The sequence below is a fragment of the Podarcis erhardii genome, assembly GCF_964252035.2.
Source record: "Podarcis erhardii genome assembly, chromosome: 8".
In the NCBI taxonomy this organism is placed as follows: domain Eukaryota; kingdom Metazoa; phylum Chordata; class Lepidosauria; order Squamata; family Lacertidae; genus Podarcis; species Podarcis erhardii.
The window spans coordinates 33,342,873-33,363,873 of NC_138499.1; the positions used below are offsets into that span (position 1 = coordinate 33,342,873).

Here is a 21,001-nt window from a genome sequence, read left to right on the forward strand (position 1 = left end):
GATGCTGTCTGACAACAAGGTGTTAATGACCTTGCCAGTCAGAAGACTAGGCAGATGCTTGGTTCAGAAAAGGAGCTATGATGATCACCCTTGTCCTCTTCAGATAGAACATGAAATGGGCCCTGGGAAAGAGAGGTGCTGGTGGAAATCCACACAGCAGCTTGTGGTGTCAGCACCTGCTATTAAAAAATAGTTTAGAAAGCTGATGTGAGTTTTAATCTGCCTTTAGTCGGTTATTTTAACATTTCAAATTACTGTTAATTCATTTTACTGTTAAACTGTTTTGGGGTTTTGATTTTTTTTTTAAAGGAAACCTGTAAAGCAGTATATAAATTTGATGAAATAAATCACAGCCTATCCTGGGGATAGCAAAGGGCTAAGAAGTTAAGCAACCCAAACCCAGTAACGTGTTAACAGCAGGCGGGCTAACAGGATAAGTCAGACAGCATTTTCTTTCAATAACAAAAGGACTCTTGCTTCGTTGGAGGTTTTTAGACAGAGGTTGGGTGTTTGTCATTGACATAAGCTTTAGCTGTGATTCCTGCATTAGAGGGGATTGGACAAGATGATCCTCAGGGTTCCCTTCCAACTCTTGACTTTTCTATCACTATTTTTTTGGGGGGGGGAGGCTGACCTGCTACTGCATCTACAGCATTAGATGCAGTTCAAAAACTTTTACAATGGCAATATAATTACAAACATAAAAAAGCTTTATTAATCACATATTTCCCCTTAATTGTGAGGTTTATTGATCAACATAATATTTGTGAAAAAATTAGATAGACGTGAACAAGAAAATAGTAACTTTACATGATGTCAAAGGAGCCTGTTCCTTTCCTGGTACGTTGTTTACATCATCTGTCTCTTGGCCTTCCTGAGTCGTCTTGTTCTCTCTTGATGTATGGTTTCACATTCCAATGCAGCCAGTTGAGAAAGCCGCTGGAGGAACTGAGGAGGAGCTCCAGTGACAGGGTCTGTGAAATGGTAACCTAGAAGAAAAAATGAAACTCCCCTTGATTAGTAGTGTGTACAAAGTATAATGTGCCCCTCTTATGGAAGTAGTTAAAACAGAATTATACAAAATACATCAAAAACCAGTGAAAGGGAATAAAATCACCCCATTCCTTAAAATAGAAATACGTTGTAATGGTTATCTGAGAGATTGTCAAAGGTAGGAAAAAAGGGGTACATAGTGTTCATAAACCTGGCCCATTACGCATTAGTCTGACCATGCTTTTTAGAGAGGCCTATGATTTTATATAGGTTCATAAAAATATCAATTTGAAGTACAGATACCTAGGATTTTAAAAAAAACTAAACAGATTCCCATTTCTCTTGCTATAATAGCATTTTATGTTATCCATTGAGTTTATTATTTTCCTAAGCAATCTTTTGAGCAAGGTATGCATTAAAGTAGAAAAATTACATTTGTGACCATAAAAATGCAATAAATGTATTTTCATTCCAAAACAACTCTAGAATAAATCTAGAATAACTCTAGTAGCTTGTATCAGTAATTGCCTTTTGTTAATTAGCTGAATTAAGCCTTTGAAGCTTTTTACAAACACGACTAGAAATGCTGTCCCTTAGGTACATACGAAAACAAAGCCTTCAATAAACATTTTTATAACAGCAACAATATTCAAAATGCAAGAAAGTTCACATAGTAAAGCAGTGAGAAAATGAGTTTGCCTAGGAAATGAAGACAGATGGTAGGAAATTAAATATATTAGGTACTATACATTACCAGGCTTGAATTTGGATCCGTCTGGAAATGAAATTAGGCTGGAACACCGATTATACTTCTTCAACCTACAAACATTTGCACATTCTATTAATAATGTTATATTTATGGACTATGGCAATCAAGGTGACTTGCAGTGGTGTAATTTCCCAGCGGTGTGCTGAGATGAAAAAACATGCTGATCAATGCCATAAGTATTCCTACATCAAAATGTATTTCTTTAGGAATCTCCATCCAGATTCCTAGTAGTACTCAACAAGTATCAAAACCTTTGTACTGAAAGGACTAATATGCATGGGGATTTAGGTAAATATTAACAGGGCAGACCTATAAATGAATACTAAGAAATAGGGTTCATAGAGTTGAATTGAGCGGCTATAGGACAGCAAGCATTACAGGGAAATAAAACTTGCATAGGAACTGCTTCTGAATCGTACTGTTAAAATAGTCATAACATTTTCCTCCAGCAGAGAAAAGTATTGACTCAGTAACTCCTTCCACCAGTTCAAGTAGGCCAATACTGCAACTTTACACAAGCCTTTGCTACATGGGAGAGCTCTCCTTCCTCATTGTGGTTCTGCCTAGCTTCAGGAAGCGATATGACACCAGCTCTGCTTATTCTAAATCTCTGCTTTTTTTTACCTTCCCCTGCCCCTTCGTGGGTGTACAGTGGTACCTCGGGTTAAGTACTTAATTTGTTACGAAGGTCCATTCTTAACATGAAACTGTTCTTAACCTGAAGCACCACTTTAGCTAATGGGGCCTTCTGCTGGTGTCATGCCACTGGAGCACGATTTCTGTTCTCATCCTGAAGCAAAGTTCTTAACCCGAGGTACTATTTCTGGGTTAGCGGAGTCTGTAACCTGAAGCGTATGTAACCCGAGGTAGCACTGTACATATGAGCCTTTGGCAAGGGGGTGATGTTTTCCAGCATCACAACAAAAGATAGTCTCTGGACTCAGCCAAGGGGTTATCAAGGGGATGGGCCAGGCTAAAATGTGGAAGCTGCTTAACTATCTGGTGCCCAGTTCAATCCCACCCACAATATAGCAAGAGTCTGGAACTGCCCCAGGTCTAAGTGAGTTTTGATCCTTGCCCCTCCACTTCCTGTGTCCCCTAGTAAGGTCCCAAGACATGGTGAAGGGCACATCATGCAGTAACCTTGCTGAAGGCAAGCAGGTGGACTAGTCTGCCAAACACACCATTTCGGGACAGTTAAAGGTGGTTAAAATAAATATTCACTTTATTTTCATGAATTTGATCAAGTCATGTTTCCCTCTTTCGCTATTATGTTGTGTCAGGAATAAACATTTAGAAAACAGTCTGGTGAAGAGACAGAATTAAATATAAAAATTAAAGTAACTCCCAACATTGTTTTTCATGAAAGACCTGGTCCACTCATACTGCCTTACCTTACAGCACCTAATTCTCCAGCTCCACCATGCATACCAGATGTCTTCAGAGGGCCTGGTTTCCAAGTAAACGACCCTCTTTTATAAGCATCCCCCATGGCTGTATCTCCCCTGCAGGAGAAGAAAAAAAAGCAGTATCTCAGACAGCAATAGGTTTTACAGTAAAACCATCCTGGCATCACTTATTTTTCACATAGTGCTGTGAAGGGGGTTTTTATGGCCCAAGGTTCACAAAGAGCATATCACCAGCACACCACGTTCTTTACCAGTGTCAAGTCATTTTAAGGCACAATCTTAAAGACATAGGAGAGGAAATCAAAGGTGGCAATTTCACCCAGTGCCCTGCTGGGCTGTCACTGGCAGGGAGAAAGTAAGGATGAAGCAGCACTCCTCCACCCTTTACAGGTTTGCTGCCATAGTTTTCTCCCTAGTGTAGGGTCCATGTTGCAGGTCTGGGTATGTCTCCTTCACTGCATCTACTTTTAATAATACTCCTTTTGAGGCCTACCAGTAGAGCTCTGACATCAGTAGTGTCTGCTGCAGTGGGGAGTGGGCAGCAGATCGGCCTCTCGGAGGCCTTGCCTCTCTTTTGACCCTGGGGGAAGGAGCTCTGAGGCTGACTAAAGCCCAGTTGGACATGCCAACATTCACACTTCAGGAACATAATTCTGAATCCAAACTATAAAGAGTAAAATTAACTTGCCTGCTTTTGTAGCAGCTTTCAATAAAGTATTGTGATGAAGTACACGGAAGCACAAAAGGTGGTAAACCGGGGTCGTCATTACTGTAACAGCTAAAATCAAAAGAAGAAGGTATCTAACTATATAATATTAAATGGTTAGACGTGTTATAATTTTTTAACATATTTTATCCCAAATAAATGGGATTGGTCAACAGATACAGGGATATACATAATTGGGTAGAAATAAAACAGGGCTCTTTGTCATATATTTCTCTCTGATCTCTAATTCATAACACTACGTTGACTAGTCCGTGAAACCTTATGCCATACATATATTGATTTAAAGTGCCTTGTGGCCCTGTAGTTTTTGCTACAACAGACTAACTTGTCTGCACTTCTGGGAATTGCCTTAAACGATCCTGCCCCAACCCCAGCTGCAACATGCCACAAGCTATGAGAAAAACATGAACAGTACATTCATCCACTCCCGTTTCTACTAAAAATTGTTTTTTAATGATAAATGTATAGCTGAGTGGTAAGACACATACAGAACTTCTGGGGCCAAATTAAATGTGTGTTTATTAAATACATGCTTGCTGTTTAGCTTTCTACTACTGGCTCTGGGGCAATTTACACTAAAAGAAACATGTAGGGGAGAAGAGCAAAAACCTATCCTCTATTCACTTTAGGAAACTTGTGGTTGCTGTCATTTCTCCAGTTCATTCAATTGTAGAGTTAATGAGAAGCCTCTCAGTTACATACCACATTAAACAATGAAACATTGTAAACTACCATTAATGAAGTTGAGACTTTATGTGTGGGAAGTAAACACTACCCTGTACAGGCATAAGCTTTGTCTAAAAAACAAAACAAAACCATACAGCAGTAAGCCTATGGCACAGATGAGTACTTGGATCACTTAAAAATACTGAGGTTTTTGCTGTTTCCCACTGGCCATATTCAGACATCACCCTATACCACAGTTTAGTGTGGTCAGAACAAACTGGTCTCCTCTTCCAAACAGCTATGAGGTAGAATGTGGAACATTTCATTTCCATTTTTGCTTACCTACAGCTTGTTTCCTTGTTGCAACTGACAAAACATAGCTTGTTTGAAACAAGCTAATGTGAAACTAATAAGCTTGAGGCAAGATGGTGACTGAATGGCAAGTGATTCCTTTTGCTCTAAACAAAAAACAAAGCCAGTCTGGGTATGAAGTACCCAATAATAATCTTCCCCCTTTCCTCTGAACAGGTGATCACTGATGATCACAAGCAACAACTTTAACCATCTGACTGGCTATATGCCTACTTGCCAATGTCTGAATTGAGGCTCATACAACATTTGGAAGTAATAGAGTCTCCACTATATCATGACAATTTATACAAGTCACTATATCATGACCTGTTCGTATTTTAGAAGTGTACATCTTCAATCCATTTGACTTTAAATGCAGAAATGGAGCTAAAATTCCATCTTCTATTGCTATTTTTAAAATAAATTTGTACATGAAATTTTATGAGATGTGCTTATTAAAAATTCCTGAGCTTGGTCTGCCTCCGAATTATACCTGTGCAGTGCACTTTGAATATGTAAAACATCTATACACTTCATACAATAATAGAGTTTATAATGGTATACCTGTCTGGAAATAAATGAGCAGCACCGTGTGTCTTCTGTGCAACAGGAGAGGGGTTTGGTATTGCCTGAGCAAGACTTGGCATTGCAGCATTTTCATCAGAGTCTCTCAAGCCATATGCAGATGTATATTCTGCTTAAGAGAAATAATTCAAAGCAGCATACATGGAACATCAGGCCAAAACTAGCTAGAGCTACAGTCTTACACTTGCTTAGAAGTTTGCTCCACTGAGGTCAATGGGAGACTTCTGAAGAGACATGTCTGGGCACAGGAAACTGGTCTGGTCCTTGTGAGGTTACCAAGTCAGAAGGAGCAGTTCCCTTATAGTGAGCTTATGTTCTCAGCCACCTATAGAGTCAGGAATCGTCAAGAGCGGAAATGCCTTCTTCTAAATATACTGTGTGCACACTTGGACTAAACTAACTACATAACATCTATTCATGTCAAATCCACAGCTGAAACTTACTTCAGTATCTAAAACATGCACATTCTGTTCCTTACGCTGAGCCACTACCTGGAACACAATGCATCGCAGGGGACTGCAGATAACAGCACTATTTTATGCATGCCTACTTTGAAATAAGTTCCACCAAGTTCAATGGGGCTTACGGTACTCCCAGGTAAGAGGATCAAGTTGCAGCAATCCTAAGAACCCCTGAATGGCAGTCAAAGCTGGAATAATGCCATCGCTAACCCCCCCCCCCCAAAAAACCCTACTGTTTTAGAACAAAAACTGTTGTTGACTACCTTAACATTTATTTTATTTACAAACGAATGTTTATATATCTCCCTTTGTTGTTGTTTAGTCGTTCAGTCGTGTCCGACTCTTCGTGACCCCATGGACCAGAGCACGCCAGGCACTCCTGTCTTCGTATCTCCCTTTAGCAATCCTTTTGTGCCATTTACAAAAGCATGCTAATACACAACATATTAAAAACAGCAATATATTAAAAAGCCTGGGAAAGTAAAAAAGTCTTTGCTAGCACTGAAAAGATAGTAATGCTGGTATCAGGTAAGCTTCCCTTGGGAAAGAACAAACTGGGTACCACAACCGGAAGAGGCCTTCACTCTGGCCACCACACACCTTACCTCAAATGGAGAGAGCTCCAGAAGAGAGCTTCTGAAGACTCACTACATAGGCAGATTGATATGGAAGGTGGTGTTCCTTCAAGTACCAAGTCACATAAGGACTTCAGAAGTACTTTGAATTGCATGTGGAAAATGGACTAGTGAAGTTCTTCAGGTATTGGCGTAATACTTCTAAAATGATCAGTTACAGTTAGCAGCCTAACCACCGTACTGTGAGCCATTTGCAGTTTCTGAACCATTTTAAAAGGCAGCTCCATGCACAAAACATTGTATTATTCAATCCTACATGTTGGAATGAATAACTATGGTCAGGTTATTTCTGTCTATTTCTGTCCGCCTGCTGCGGACAGGCACTTCTTGCCACAGAGCTTCCAAGGCCTCCAAGTAGAATGTTTGATCTAGGAGTACCCCCAAAATGTGTACTCAGTCCGAGAAGCTAATGAGGTGGCCTCCACATGTTGTTATGCTACAGTTTCCATCAGTCCAAGTCAGCAGGTCAGTGATGATAGGAGCTGTGGTTCAACTACATCTTCGGTACCACGTTAGCTACCTCTAGGGTGAATGTAACCCCATCCAGAACAAGTTGAACACTATCTCCCTAAACAGACAAAACACCTACTCACAGAACCTCTGTCTTGATGGGATTGAGTTTGCTTATTAACCCACATTCAGCCCATTATAGATTCCAGGCACCTCCTTAGCACTTCTACTCCCTCACCAGAAACTGATAAAACAAGACACACAGAAAGTGCTGGGTGTCATCAGTACACAGATGGCCTTTATCCAAAAGTGTGATTTAGTTATGAAAAAGTATGGAGCAAGACTATGAAACAGCAAAGAAGAAATTCTATGGGATCAAGCAGTAGTTCCCAACTATCACATTCTGGGAACAGCTTGAGAGGCAGAAGTGAACCAATCAGAACATCACTTCCATCTTCCAAACCAGGGTGCCCATCCAGAAGAATACTATTGTTAACGGTATCAAAAGTGGCTGAGAAGAACAGCAATATCTGGAGAGGGTGTGCAGTACAGCAGTTTAAAGGACAATTCTTGTTCTTTTGAACTCAGTGGGCAAATGTCTATTGATGTTAAGGAGTGGAAGATAACAACAAAAAGTGCAAGGAAAAACTACATAGGTACCTTCCCAGACAACCAGTTTGTTAACAACTTTTGATTTTGATTTGTTTGAGGGGATGTTGTATGTATTTAAATCAAGCAATTGTTATCTCCTTTCAGTGTATTTCCGATCACTTTTCTTATTGCAAAGGAATTTGTTTGTTGTACACAACTACGAAATCCACTATAATTGCTCAACCTAAATTTGCCAGTAGTCAGTGGATTCCAGTCCACAAACTAATGACAATTTGGAAGCAGCCAGAAATAGGGATTAGGTTGATCTTTATGGCAATTCCAACACTAAAAAATCTTGGTAAGTTTCCTTTTTATGAAATGTAGCCTAGGATAACTATCAAATGACAACCTTAAACATCTTACCTTGTTTTATCCTTTTTGTCTTTATCACTGCATGTTTCCAACTATTCTCGAAAAGGTGACCCCCGAATGATTTTCCGGAGACTTTTTTATCCAGGAATCTTTGTTCAGATTTTAGGATTGGCAATTTTTGTTCCTTTGGTGTCTGAGAAATGACAGGTCTGCTGTTTCAAACATCATAGTGAACACCAGAGGGGATACAAAAGCAAAAATAATAAATGCTTTTCACATGTTGTCTGGTACAGACATTTCTCAAGTAATAAGTGGGTCACCAAGGATTGCTATGTTTCAAACAAGCACTCGGTTGGCCTTCCCTTGAAGCTGATGGAAACTGGTCCAAAATGTTGGGGAAGACTGCCCTACATGATTACTCCTCAGAAGGCCCTCTCTCCATGGCCAACTTACTGCTTCTTCAGAATTGTGCTACAAACTGTTTTCAATCAAATATTGTAACATTTAGCTACCTCTTTCCTTATCACGTTATTTGTGAGAAACTACTCAATTTCAGCCACGGAATATTGGAGTGTTACAGAGAAAAGAGAAATGTTCTAGGGTGCACACCAAGCACAAGGCATTGTTCAGACATGTACAGCCTCACTATTACCCAGTATGATCTCTAGTGCATCTTTAGGCATACTCCAAATCAACAGCATACATTTTACAGGGCTATCAACAGGGATGGACAAACTATTTCAGGAAAGTTTGCATTGATCTCAGTGAGAAAACCAGACAGATTGCCAAAGAAAGTTCAAAATGCATCGTCATAAAGAAAAGGATCCTATGCATACTAGAGGCATACGTCCCTTTACTTTTAAGAAGTGCCTGTTTTGATAACTGCTACAGCTCTTATGAATCATTAAAATATGATGCTAAGCTGTCCTTATTGTAAATTCTTCTGTTGCAATTTAAACTTACAAGATCCTATCCCCTAAAATAGGAAATAATAACTCCAAATCTTTGGCAAAGCAAGTTCAGTACTCGTAGACATTTAAAAATATCAATAAACCCCCAAGGGTCTCAACAACTGGGAATAAAGAAGTTGAATAGAACAAGGGAATATTTGGCTCTAAACTATAGAATCGAAAGTATTCCTGTGAACCAGCATCAGGCAATTTCAGCATCATGACTACATACAAGTCTGCTGTTCAGGTGGCAGATGCAGTAAGCAACATCAGCCTCTCAGTTACAAAGAGATTAACAATGCAATCTTCTACATGTCTACTTTGGAGCAGGTCTCACTTAGTTCAGTGGGGCTTACTCCCAGAATAATACATTGATATAAGATTACAGACTTAACCACTCATCTCCATTAATGGGAGTGAGGAATGAGGAGTTAGGAGTTATGGAATGATGCTAAGTTAAGGTAGATCAGCACTAGCACTTAGCTAAAAACCAACCTCTTTTGAAATCAAGTTGGGTTGGGCTTTCGTATTTTAAAAACACTGTTTCATATTTCAGAACACTAATTTTAGACCACTGGGCAAAGTTAAATAAATACTTACCATTCAGGGATGCACGGGATTTCTGGCAGCTTACCATTAGGAGCTTGTGAACCTGTAATATGCAAAGTCCATTCAGATTCAGTTACTCTATTTTCATACCAAAAGTTAAAGTAACATTACAGTTAAATATACTTGCATCAAAAACAGTAAATATTTTACCAGTAATGGTAAATTTTGCTTTAGACAGCACACTCCCCCATTTTAATGATGCACTACAACATATTATTCAAACCAAAATTTGGTCAAAACACCGATTTAAAGGAGTGTGATTGGGATATAATATCTATTAACAAGACACATAAGGAATTTTTATAGCTTATTTTGTCAGTTTATAAACCATCTTTCAATAAGAGGGTTCTCAGACTGGCATACAAACAATACAATAAATCATAGAAGCTACAGCAAAAACCTCTAAGATCAAGCAGAAAACACTAAAACTAAAAAATTTGCTGCAATTTCAGGTGCCAAAAAGACATCAAAATTGGAACCTGTTACACTTCTTGAGAGAGAATATTACACATCAGAGGTACAACTGGGACAGCTCTATATCCATTTATCACCAGCCGCACATGACTTAAGCCTTTATAGCAAGGTTGGGGAAGTGGATCTAGCCAGGAGGTGAGTTCACCCACCTATCAATCACCTGATACCACAGTGATGTCAGATGACCCATTTTTGGCACAGCCCACAAAGCATCAACAACCAATCAGCTGCACTGGGCTTTGCAGGTGTGGATGATCAGCAGTGCCTGCAAACTTCTTTTTGGCTCAAGTGCACATATACCTGCTCTGCACCTGGTGTCATCATACAAGATGTTAGGTGTAAGGCAGGTGGGTATGGAGAGGCCTAGCATACCTAATTAAGCCTGTAGACCAAAGATTCCCCACAGAAAGGTAACAATCTACACTTTGAATTGTGCTTGGAAAGAGATCTAATGCAGCTATGTAAGCACAGGTGAGAAGCTGGCCCCAACTAACTGGTCACACTGTATTTTGTACTCACTTAAGTTTCTGGGAATTTTTTAAAAAATGAACCCTATGTACAATGCATCAAAAGGCATAGATTTCAAAGTCTGTTAGAAAAAAAATTTATAGCACATTTCTGATGGTCTCTTTTCACATGAACTACGATAAATGAAATTTACAGCCCTCTGCTCTTTCTAGCCTAGCAGTTGACTTACTCTAGCAAATCTAAATCAAATAAATTATCCCCAAATCATCTCTCAAACCTACAAGTTTCTCAAGCCCACACTCTCTCCACCACCTCAGAACAAACACACCACACAAAACCATACGCATGTTAATCTGGACCACCATACAATCTTGGAGGAATTACCCTTATGACTCCTCATTGAAAACAAACTCCCTTCCCATCAGGCTAATTCTTATTCCCACTGCTCTATTTTACCACTGCTCACTTTTGTTTCCTGAAGTCCTCAGAATTGTTAGGTATCTTTTACTTTTGGAGTGGAAGCCCCCACGGCTTTGTTTGAGTCAGGTGCCATTCCTGCAACCTGTTTTTTAACACAATATACCTCGGAACGATGTGCAAACCCCCACTGCAGGGTGAGAAGTGTTTCAGGCCATGTGCAGAGTGCCCTTCCCTATCAGTCCCCACGTGATAGGGGAGTCGTTTCAGGCAGGGTTGAGCCCCAACATGCCTCTTCTCTTCAATACCCAGCATTTACAAAATGCTTTAGGCTAGAATCCTGTGCCGCCTTCTTTGTGAATAAACCCCACTGAGCTCAATGGGACACATCGCCCTGTTAAGAGCGCGCCCGGGGAGCTTCACATTCAACCCTCACAACAACCTCGTAAGGTAGACCAATTGGGTCGCCATGCTGCACGCACGCCAAGCAGGGAGAGTGGCCCACCAGCGCCTTCTGCAGCGTCCCTTCCTTTTAGGGGAAGAGGTGGGGGGGGGACGGGACTTGCAGCAGTTCCCCTCTGCCCCCCCCCCAGAACAGCCCCCCACCCCCAGCACTCACACGCACCCTGCTGTTCCAAGTGGATGCGCTGCTGGCTCCTGCTCATAGCGGCCCTTCCACCACCACCGCGCTCGCTCGGGGAAAAGACGAAGGAGGCTCAACGGCGGCCGAAGATTCGGCCCCCTCGCCTCTGTAGGACGGGAGGAGGCTGAGGCCCCTCATGGCCCTCCGCTTCAGCCGGCGCGCGAGACCCCAACGGCCGCATTTCTGCCCTGCCGACCTCGGCTACTGGAGCGCCGACCCGGCGCGGGCGGGCGAGCAGGCCTGCCGCTGGTTGCTAGGCAACGGAGGGAGCCGCAATAAAGAGGCGAGGCCTGGCCTTCATGGGGCGGCGGCGAGGGCGCTCTCTGGGCCTTGAAGCTGAAGGGAAGCCGCAGCTGAAAAGGCCCGTCGAGTGCCTTCTCTTCCCCTCTGCGAGGAGGGTTCCCTCGGCTTCCGACAACTGTTTCTGCAAGGCAGGCGTTCAACAGGCGAAGCCATCTGCTGCTGCCCTCTTTTGTTTTGGAAAAAGCCTCCCCTGTTGAGTTTCTGCCATGTGCAATCAGAAAGGCTGATAGGGAGAGGCAGCATCCGCCATGGCCAAGGCACGGAATGGGAGCTGCATTTAGTCTTGTTACGGCAAAATCCCAAACTTCATGGGCATCGCAAAGTCTTAAAAGAGTTTCATCGTAGTCCATGTTGACTCAGATGGAATTGCCCTTTTTTTTAAAAATATATTTATTTGCTTTTACAAGAAAGAAAAAACATAACCACAAAAATAAAAAGAAACAAAAACAATCACAAATACACATAGAAAAAGTTAAAAATAAAAATTCCAGCTTTTAAGTTTATGCTTACAGAAACTTCCTTTCTTGACTTCCTCACGCCTCCCTTTTTTGTGTTCTTCTTTACCCAATCGTGTACAGCAAATCCTTACCTTCTTTCAAAACTCATTTCTAATTATTAAAATCATTCTATTATGTCTCCAAACTTTCCTCCATTACATTTAAACACCTTTAACATATTATTTACTTTTGACATAATATAAATTTAGTCTTTCACCTTTTTTCTATTACATTTTTACATATTTTTTAAACCTATATCACTAATGCCATATTATTTTTGTATCCAACATCATTTTAACATTCATAAACTTTGCAGTGTTTCTGCAGATAGTCTTTAAACTTCTTCCAGTCCTCTTCCACCGCTTCTTCTCCCAGGTCTCGGATTCTGCCAGTCATTTCTGCCATCTCCATGTAGTCTATTACTTGCATCTGCCATTCTTCCAAGGTGGGCAAATCTTGTGTCTTCCAATGCTTTGCGATAAGTATTCTTGCTGCTGTTGTTGCGTACATAAAAAATGTTCTACAGATGGAATTGCCCTTGGACCCAGAATGTGGCGGTTCTCACCTTTAATGCTGGGTATTAGGAACAGTGGTGAAGGCACACTATTCCCATAGTCACACCCTTTCTAAGACTATATAACCAAGAGTAAGGTTTTGGATTAATAGCGCACAGCTTAATTTTCCCTCACGCACCTCTTCTGTTTGGCTCAAGGTCTAGTCCGATGCCTTGTGGATTCAAATACATGCTCACTATTTTTGTGGCATGTTGCTTAATCATCATGAAGGAACTTTGGAGCTTTTCAAAATAAAAGTGACAGTTTAACCCTTAGTCATGCATGCTAATGTAATCTGCTTCTGCTGCTGCTTGGTTAATTTGGTGGGATTCTCTCTGAGTAAACTGGCATGCAGAGGATTTGCAAAGAGCACTCCAGGAGATGATTTCATTGTCAAATAAGTCGATAATAAATTATTACTACTACTACTACTACTACACATAATTGCTGGTACTTCAGCAACTGTGTGGATTCCCAGGTTGTTTCACAGCTTATTTCAAAGTGTTTGAGTTGGTTGATTTTTCATCCAAGTACCAAGAGAAGCTTAGGGTAGGAGTTCTGGAATGATAAGGATTCAATCAATAGGAAAGGAGAACAGCTGCAGGAACAGCAAAGGCACTGTTTACTCAGTGCTGCCCTGTCCACACACCCTAAGTAGTGATATCAATGTGAGGTTCTAATCTGTTTTACTACGAGTGGGAGAAGTTAATCCGTAGAAGTTATTTTATAATGTTAAAAGGGACTGTCCTTTATTTCAGATAACACCATGGAACCATTGCAATGCTAAAGTTATGCAATGCTATAGATTCCATGAAGCAAATAAAGTAAGTTCCATGATTTCCTTTTAAAAATAATGTTGTGACAATTCTAGCACGAACTAGGACAAAAAAGGTCACAACATCAGCTGCTGAATGAAACACAGTCATAATATAAGGATTTCAAAAGCACAAATCATTCCTTCAAAAGTGGTGTACATCTAAATCTCAGTTTATACATTCAGCACATTCACACAGTAAAGGTCTTTCTGAACTGTGCCACTTCATGTTGCAGGTGGGAGTAAATGTATGTTAAACCACTTTCCCATCAGAAAAATATACCACCAGTGAAAACAGCATAAAGGGGAGAGAATATCTTATTTCTACTTCAAATAAATTTCTAGCTGCTTCTTTGGCACAAGACTAAGCAAGGACAGACTGATGAATACTGACAAAAATCATGACACTGCTGTCTTGTCAAAAACCGGTTTGTGTCCTTTCATAGGAAACACAGGATTCCACACCCTCCCTCTGCATAATTCTGCAATTCAAGGTAAAATGTGCCACAACCAGAAATTTACCATCTGGCTGTCTTGATATTCATGATTGCTTTTCTTTGTAGGATTAGCCACATAGCCCAGTTGCCCCACAGTCAATATTCTGGAACTTGTGTGCATAAAATTGGCCATATCGTGAATACTGAAAATATTTATGTGCACTAAAAGCTATGCATTTGTGTATGTGTGACTGGAGGCATGAGCTTGAAAAGCCACGCCACAAACACAAAAGCATACCCCTTCAGCCAAGAGGTGAAAAGATGAGAGAATAGGACGGCAAATTTGATACACTGTGTGAAATACAACAGGTTCATTGATGACAACCACCTCTGTGGAGAGGAGACACAGCATACTAGATTCTCAGTTACACAACGGGTGACACTCTAGAATCCTGGCTCAGTAAAGCAGAAACAAACAGTACAAGAAGTCTACATAGATGGGGATTTTGTCCAAAGCATTGGCACTTAAAGGTTCAACTAAGGTTAATGGAAGAGGAAAGGTAAGAAAGATGTCAAAAATAGGGATGCTGGGTACAGAAATGCAAATACAGAATTACCAACAATCACACCATGCTTTTACATCTTGTGGTCAAGCTGTGGACAAAACAGCAGTCTGTGTACAGTATTTTTGCAACTGTTTATGAAACGATGAGCAAAGTGTTTGTAAAAGTAAAACATTTTTGCAGAAATAGACCACCCTGAGATTACCGGTCATTCTGTATGTCTGCTTTTCTCTACAAAGTATATCTATATTTAACACTCTACCTTTCCTGTCTTGCTTACCTAGTCTCATTAATTTCTAGCTCTCACTCTCTAGCTTCTACCTGCTTCTAGCTCAGCTGTCTCACACACTGGCTTTTGTCTTTCTCTCTACCACCCATTTGCTCTCTGGCATACAGCAACCCACTTTGTTATAATAAGGAACATACTTAGATGGTAGCTATGGCCATTCTCTCACAAAGGGACTTGCCTGACCCATTCAACAGTGGAACAAATCCATTAGATTTTAACCCTTGCTGGATCCAGGATTCCAGGAATTACAAGGGACTTGGGTATCATGCAGGCTAAACCCCCAAACTCACAACAGTATTATATAAACAGATATAAAGACAGAAAACTAGAAATAACAGGCTCAAATCTTAAGGGTCAGTGAAAGCCTGAAAAAAGATGTATATACATCTCTGAAGCAACTAATGGATGATGTTTTGTGTATGACAAAGGGAAGGGGTGTTCCTGAGTACAGGGACAATACACAATTAATATAATTGTAGAGTTGGAAGGGACCCTGAGGATAATCTAGTCAGTTACCTGGACCTCCAGTGACAAGAATGAATATAGGAGGACTACAAGCTATTGGTGGTGACCCTGCCACTGGTGGGTCCATCCCGCCAAACAGGATTCCTTTTAAGTCCTTGTCACCAGAAACCTGATGATGACATCAGGCAGAGGTGTCTGCTGACAAACTGCTGAGTCAAACTGGCTGACCTCTCTAGGAGCCAAACTCTCCTGCAAACGTACCATAGGCAGAGGACAAGAAGGCAGCAGATGTTAAGGAACACCTTTCACTGTCTACCCAGATAAATGGACCTCTCTTCTTTCCACTCTCCTGCTGGGTGTGCACGTGTGTGTTAGCATCCAGAGCCCAATACATTTTCTTTTACTAACTTGCTTCTTGCTTATATGTTTGACCTTTGAATGTTTCTTAAAATTTGCTGATCTATGCACTGTTTGATTTGTCTTCTGCAGGGTTCTCACTTTGCAAACCTTCAGTTCCTGGTTTCATAAATTACAATAACAAAATTGCCAAAAATAGAAGCCATTATAAGTCTTTTTTCTCCCTTAACTTTTGTTTTTCATTAAATCAGTTAAATCTGTTGTCAAAGCAACAAAAAAAACACAACCTGGCTTATTAGTTCCTTTTATATTGCACAGAAGAGAAATAAAATGCGAGCAAATGTTGCATTTCCCATGGATTTATAGATAAATTTAACATATCAAAATGAGAAAAAGTCAATGAAACCAGTTTCTTATTTGTTAAAAAGGGGGTGGGGATTGCTTGGGCATTTTATAAGACCATCGGGACCTGAACCTAACACCTCTAGAAGGCCCAAGTATGTAAAAAAGGCAACACCTAATGGAACTTTAAACTCAGCTATGTCTAATTGACTGGAGATAAGTCAAACATTGCTACACTAGGGTAGAGATTTATATTTCTAATTGAAAACAGGTGCAAAATAGGATACATTCTATGCCAGTGTTACCAACACAAAGCGGTGAGAGGAGTTGCCATTGTAACAGTACACAACCTTGTAACAGCTATCTGACCACAAAAACCAGTGTGGCTGCATTTTGTTTGCTTGCATACTTTGGGGGCAGTTCCCAGAATAGCAAGAGGTATATATTTGTTTTAAAAGCTAGAGGCTGGAGGTCAGGGATGCAGAACCTCAGGCCTGGAGGCCAAATGCAGCCTCCTGGGCCTTTCTATTTGGCCTTTGGGACTAAAACAGGTTGTGCCTCCTCATTAGTTTCCATAGCTTTGGATTCAACACAGAGAGGAAGTCAAACCTCTCTGTGCCTCTGTTGCTTCCAGCATCAATCATACACGGACGAGCTCTGCAATTGTCCTAACTTCAAGATGATGTCACTTCCAGCCAGGTGACAGGGTGGAGAGAATGCATCATGCCTCAGTTGTCTCCATCACTACATGGCTCATTAGGATGCTAACAGAGGCACTTACCAGGGTCAGCTATGGAACTGGTTTGATTGGTTCAGCAATCAGGTTTCTTTTTGTAGATTCTAACCTCACAGATACAGAATCACAGGTTTGGAAGAGACCCACAGATATTATCCAGACTACCTCTCCAACCCTATAGCAATGCTTCCCTGGTGTCTGGCCTCTTTGATATCATTGATTGCATGACTTTTATTTGGAGGTCCAGCAGATATGATACACCTATTTTGACCCAGCGACACTTCTCAGCAGAATTTGAATCACATCCCCTGCCAGATTTTCAGAGAACTGGACTAAAGAATGAGAGTGCAGGAGTTGTGGGCATGGGTGCTGTTCATGATGACATGCTCTGATCTCTCGTCCCTCCTGTTTCCACTCCCATGCTGAGTAATACCCAGAAATCACAAGGAGTCTTCACAGCCAGTGCATGGAAGAGGCAGTGGGACCATGTCTCCAGCTTCCAATCATTGACCTCCATGAAGTAAATGGGGAGGGCGATTCTGCACCCACATACAGCTGTAGGCTGTATGCTCCCCTTACTTTGTGGTTCTATCTACATCCCCCTTGAACTATACTTTAAGAAGTTTGTTGTTTGACTTCTGGATATTTTAAATCACCTTTCAGGAGTGGCTGAGCTCCTCTGAAATCAGAGTCCCATTGGTTTGCTTGTTGCCAGAGTGCCAAGATCCAATGAAGCCAAAATAAGGGTCAAAAGTTGCTAACAATTGGCCAGCATCCCTGGAAAGTTTTATAGAGTATGCCTGATTAAATAATGCATTAAGCCTGGGCTTGAATTCTTTCCCTACTTATGAACACAGCAATGTCTGATTTCATTTTTTATTTTTTATTTTACTTTTCATGTGCTTCTATGGAAAAGCTCCATGAGCAGAATGACAGACTGAAATCAAAAAAGAAAGAAAAATAACAACTCAAAATTTCTGTAATTCCAGACAGATTTGTGTCATTCTGGTTTCTTACTACACTTATAATAGGTTTTATCTTTACATTCAGTGAGAAACTGTTAGACATGTTTTGACATTTTGTTATATAGAACGGCTGTTGAATTGTACGTGTTAACCACTAGGTGGGGCAATGAAACAAACCTAAATAGACCCTTCAACATCAGATGGTGTGCAGCAGCTTGAATCTTTACATGTGCTTCTCCCATTTGAATTTATCTTTTTAAAAATATTGTAGGCATTTGCAGTACACTATAACCCCTTTCGGGTTGCTATAGAGAAAGTCAACTGCTGTTATTAGAACAGCTTCTAAGCCTACTGTGCATATTTAAATGGTTAACTAAATTAAATAAAATGCCCCTGCCTAATGGTGTTAGCTAAGTAAGTACATTTTCTATGCCAATACACAAGAGCCACCTGTAATAGGTTGCATATGTATCTGTACTCTTTCCAGTTAGTAGCACCATTGCTGCCATTAATGCTGTTTCAGCAAATACTGAAAACATAGCTGTTTACCAAGGCCTTTGCTAGCTACTTATGTCAGCCATTTGTCATAACTGTTTATTTGTACTGTCTGTTCATGCTGCTGGATTAATATTATAGTTGCTGTTGTATTTTTAATGGATTTTATTCTAAACCTTGAGCTGTTTTCATAATAGATGACACATACATATTTTAATAAATAAAGAATCCTACTCCTTTGTGGAGCACAAAATAGCAAGGAGCCATGCAGACAAGCAAATATCTATACAAGAAGGTGGAAAGGGGCAAGGGACAGCAAGCCCCTCTCAGTATATAACAGCACCCTTTCTACTTGTGATTCCTGGCATTCGGAGGCATTCTGCCTCAAATGGTGGAGGTAGAACATAGCCATGAATCTGTTTGATCCTCTAAGCCAGGCATGGCCAAACTTGGCCCTCCAGCTGTTTTGGGACTACAATTCCCATCATCCCTGACCACTGGTCTTGTTAGCTAGGGATGATGGGAGTTGTAGTCCCAAAACAGCTGGAGGGCCAAGTTTGGCCATGCCTGCTAAGCCTTCCAAACTGGTGGCCATCACTACATCTTGCAGGATAGAATTCCATAGTTCAACTACGCACTGTGTAAAGAAGTACTTTCTTTGCCTGTTCCGATTCATCCAATGTTCAACTTCATTGAATGGCCCCGAGTTCTAATATAATGAGAGAGGGAGGAAAACTTAATCCACACTACACATCATATTATTACACTTCTATCAGTAACCCCTCAACGTTTCTCTAAACCAGCTGGTTTTGGACTACAATTCCCATCATCCCTGACCACTAGTGCTGCTAGCTAGGGATGATGGGAGTTGTAGTCCAAAAACAGCTGGAGACCCAAGTTTGGGAAACCCTGCTGTAAACTAAAAAAACAACAACTCCAGATGCTGTACCCTTTCTTTACTGGGGAGTTACTCCAAGCTCTTGATAATTTTGCTTGCCCTTTTCTGAACCTTTTCCAGCTCTACAATGATTTTTTTGAGGTGATGTAACCAGAACTCTATTCCGAGTGTGGCCTCACCATAGATTTGTACAATGACATTGTGATGCTGACAGTTTTATTTTCAATCTCTTTCCTAATTATCCCTAGCGTGGGAGCTGCCTTCCTCACAGCTGCTGCACACTGGGTCAACATCTTCCTCAATCTACCCTGTATGACTCAAAGGTCTCGTTCCTGGTCCATTACTGCCACTTCAGACCCCTTGAGAGTATATGTGAAATTAGTATTTTTTTGTCCTAATGTGCACCACTTAACACTTGAATGCAATGTATTGCACTTGCAATGTTATGTCATAAACCTTTGGATCAAGGTTCCTAATGATTCTAGGGATGTGCGAGAATAATGACACACTTGTTAGTAATTGGTGTCAGGACCTTTTCAGATGTGCTGAAGGGGAAACAATTACAAAAATTACTTAATGAGACAATTGCTGAGCCACTTGCCTGCACAGAGAACAAGCTATTTGGCATTGTTTTGGCAAGACAAAAGCTGAGCCTGAGCAGAAGCAAAGTTTGAGGAAGGGGATCCTGTGTGGTTTGTCACCACCCACCTCTCCACTGGCAGGAAGTCAGACGTTCAAGAGGTGTCCCCTGCCAGTTCAATTTGTGCTTAAGCAAATAACTAGGCAGCAATAAATAAATAAAAAATAAACAACTTAAAAGCAGGAATGAAACAGAACACAACTTGTTAGGAAAAAAGAACTCAGTGGTCCCACAGTGGGACATACCACTCTGGCCCGGTCCTAAGAGGTCCTAATGGCCCCTGTAAGAAAAGAAGAAAAATCCTGGTATGGGCTGGAGTAAGAGAAAGGAGAAGGTGGGAAGGGAAAAGTGGAGGCCCCTGAACATTGGTGTGTGGGTTGGTGGATGACCCAAGGCCCCGGACGACCTTCAGCTCTCTGTGTCCAATGACCTCTCCCCTGCAATAGTCACTTGGCAGCTGGATCTCCTTCCTCCCTACAGAGAAGGAACTTATCACAATAAGAACAAAAAATTGCTTCTCCTGTAATGGAGGAAGGGGATCCTGTGTGCAGTGGCAGAGCATGAAGCTCTGCCATGGGGGGCGGGGCGGAGAGCAGGTGGGGGCAGGCGCGCGTCCTGGAGGTGTGGTGCGCTGCCGGGGGGAGCAGCCGCGATGGCACCCCACCGGGATCACGCTGCCGGGGGTGGTGCGCTCCCCCCCCACTCCTCTTCCTCCGCCAGTGCCTGTGTGGGATGTATCACAGCAATTACTAGATCAGGTGGGAGGTGCCTCTGGTGTTCACCACCTAATGATTCTGGGGAGGCCTTGTACTCCCTGGATTGGGGCTGGAAGAAGACAAGCATGACCCCCGATTAGTGCAATTCCTCTGTGTGCCTGAGTTAGATCCTGATCACCCGCGCACGGTAATGAGAAGAATTCAGTGAGGATGGACTCTACAGAGAGTTTTCCAAGGCTGGACTGATTTCTGAAACACACACACACACACACACACACGTGTGTGTGTGAGAAAGAGAGATGGGGGGAAAGGGCAAAACCCAGTGAAATGAGAAAGTGCTGAGAAAAGATGTAGTTAATA

The 21,001-nt window shown here is 41.4% G+C and overlaps 1 protein-coding gene and 2 long non-coding RNA genes across 4 annotated transcripts; 1 reads left to right on the forward strand and 2 right to left on the reverse strand.

Annotated features, from left to right (window-relative positions):
* Positions 1-692: 692 nt before the first annotated feature.
* On the reverse strand, positions 693-12,241 carry LOC309348932 (uncharacterized protein C8orf89). Of its 2 annotated transcripts, none has more exons than XM_081874752.1 (8): positions 11,553-12,241; positions 9,560-9,611; positions 8,061-8,221; positions 5,480-5,609; positions 3,860-3,949; positions 3,157-3,267; positions 1,748-1,812; positions 693-989 (listed from the first exon to the last, which is right to left on the reverse strand). In XM_081874752.1, the coding sequence occupies exons 1-8, from the start codon at positions 11,590-11,592 to the stop codon at positions 850-852; spliced, it is 789 nt and encodes a 262-aa protein (XP_081730878.1). In that variant the 5' UTR covers positions 11,593-12,241; the 3' UTR covers positions 693-849. The 2 variants fall into 2 exon arrangements, with proteins under 2 accessions (XP_081730878.1, XP_081730877.1); XM_081874751.1 differs by having other exon boundaries at positions 5,480-5,612.
* Positions 12,242-12,899: 658 nt separating this feature from the next.
* Positions 12,900-18,625, forward strand: LOC309349072. The gene is made up of 3 exons (XR_014159666.1): positions 12,900-13,748; positions 14,185-14,232; positions 17,844-18,625. It is a non-coding gene; the product is annotated as an uncharacterized lncRNA (long non-coding RNA).
* LOC309349123 lies at positions 16,193-17,846 on the reverse strand. The gene is made up of 2 exons (XR_014159735.1): positions 16,838-17,846; positions 16,193-16,800 (listed from the first exon to the last, which is right to left on the reverse strand). It is a non-coding gene; the product is annotated as an uncharacterized lncRNA (long non-coding RNA).
* Positions 18,626-21,001: the final 2,376 nt, after the last annotated feature.

Coding starts and splice junctions, on each gene's coding strand:
- LOC309348932 (XM_081874751.1), bottom strand. CDS start 11,592: ATGAGCAGGAGCCAGCAGCGCATCCACTTGGAACAGCAGG. Junction 9,612..11,552: donor CATCCACTTGGAACAGCAGG/GTGCGTGTGAGT, acceptor TGCATATTACAG/GTTCACAAGCTCCTAATGGT. Junction 8,222..9,559: donor ATCCCGTGCATCCCTGAATG/GTAAGTATTTAT, acceptor TGTTTGAAACAG/CAGACCTGTCATTTCTCAGA.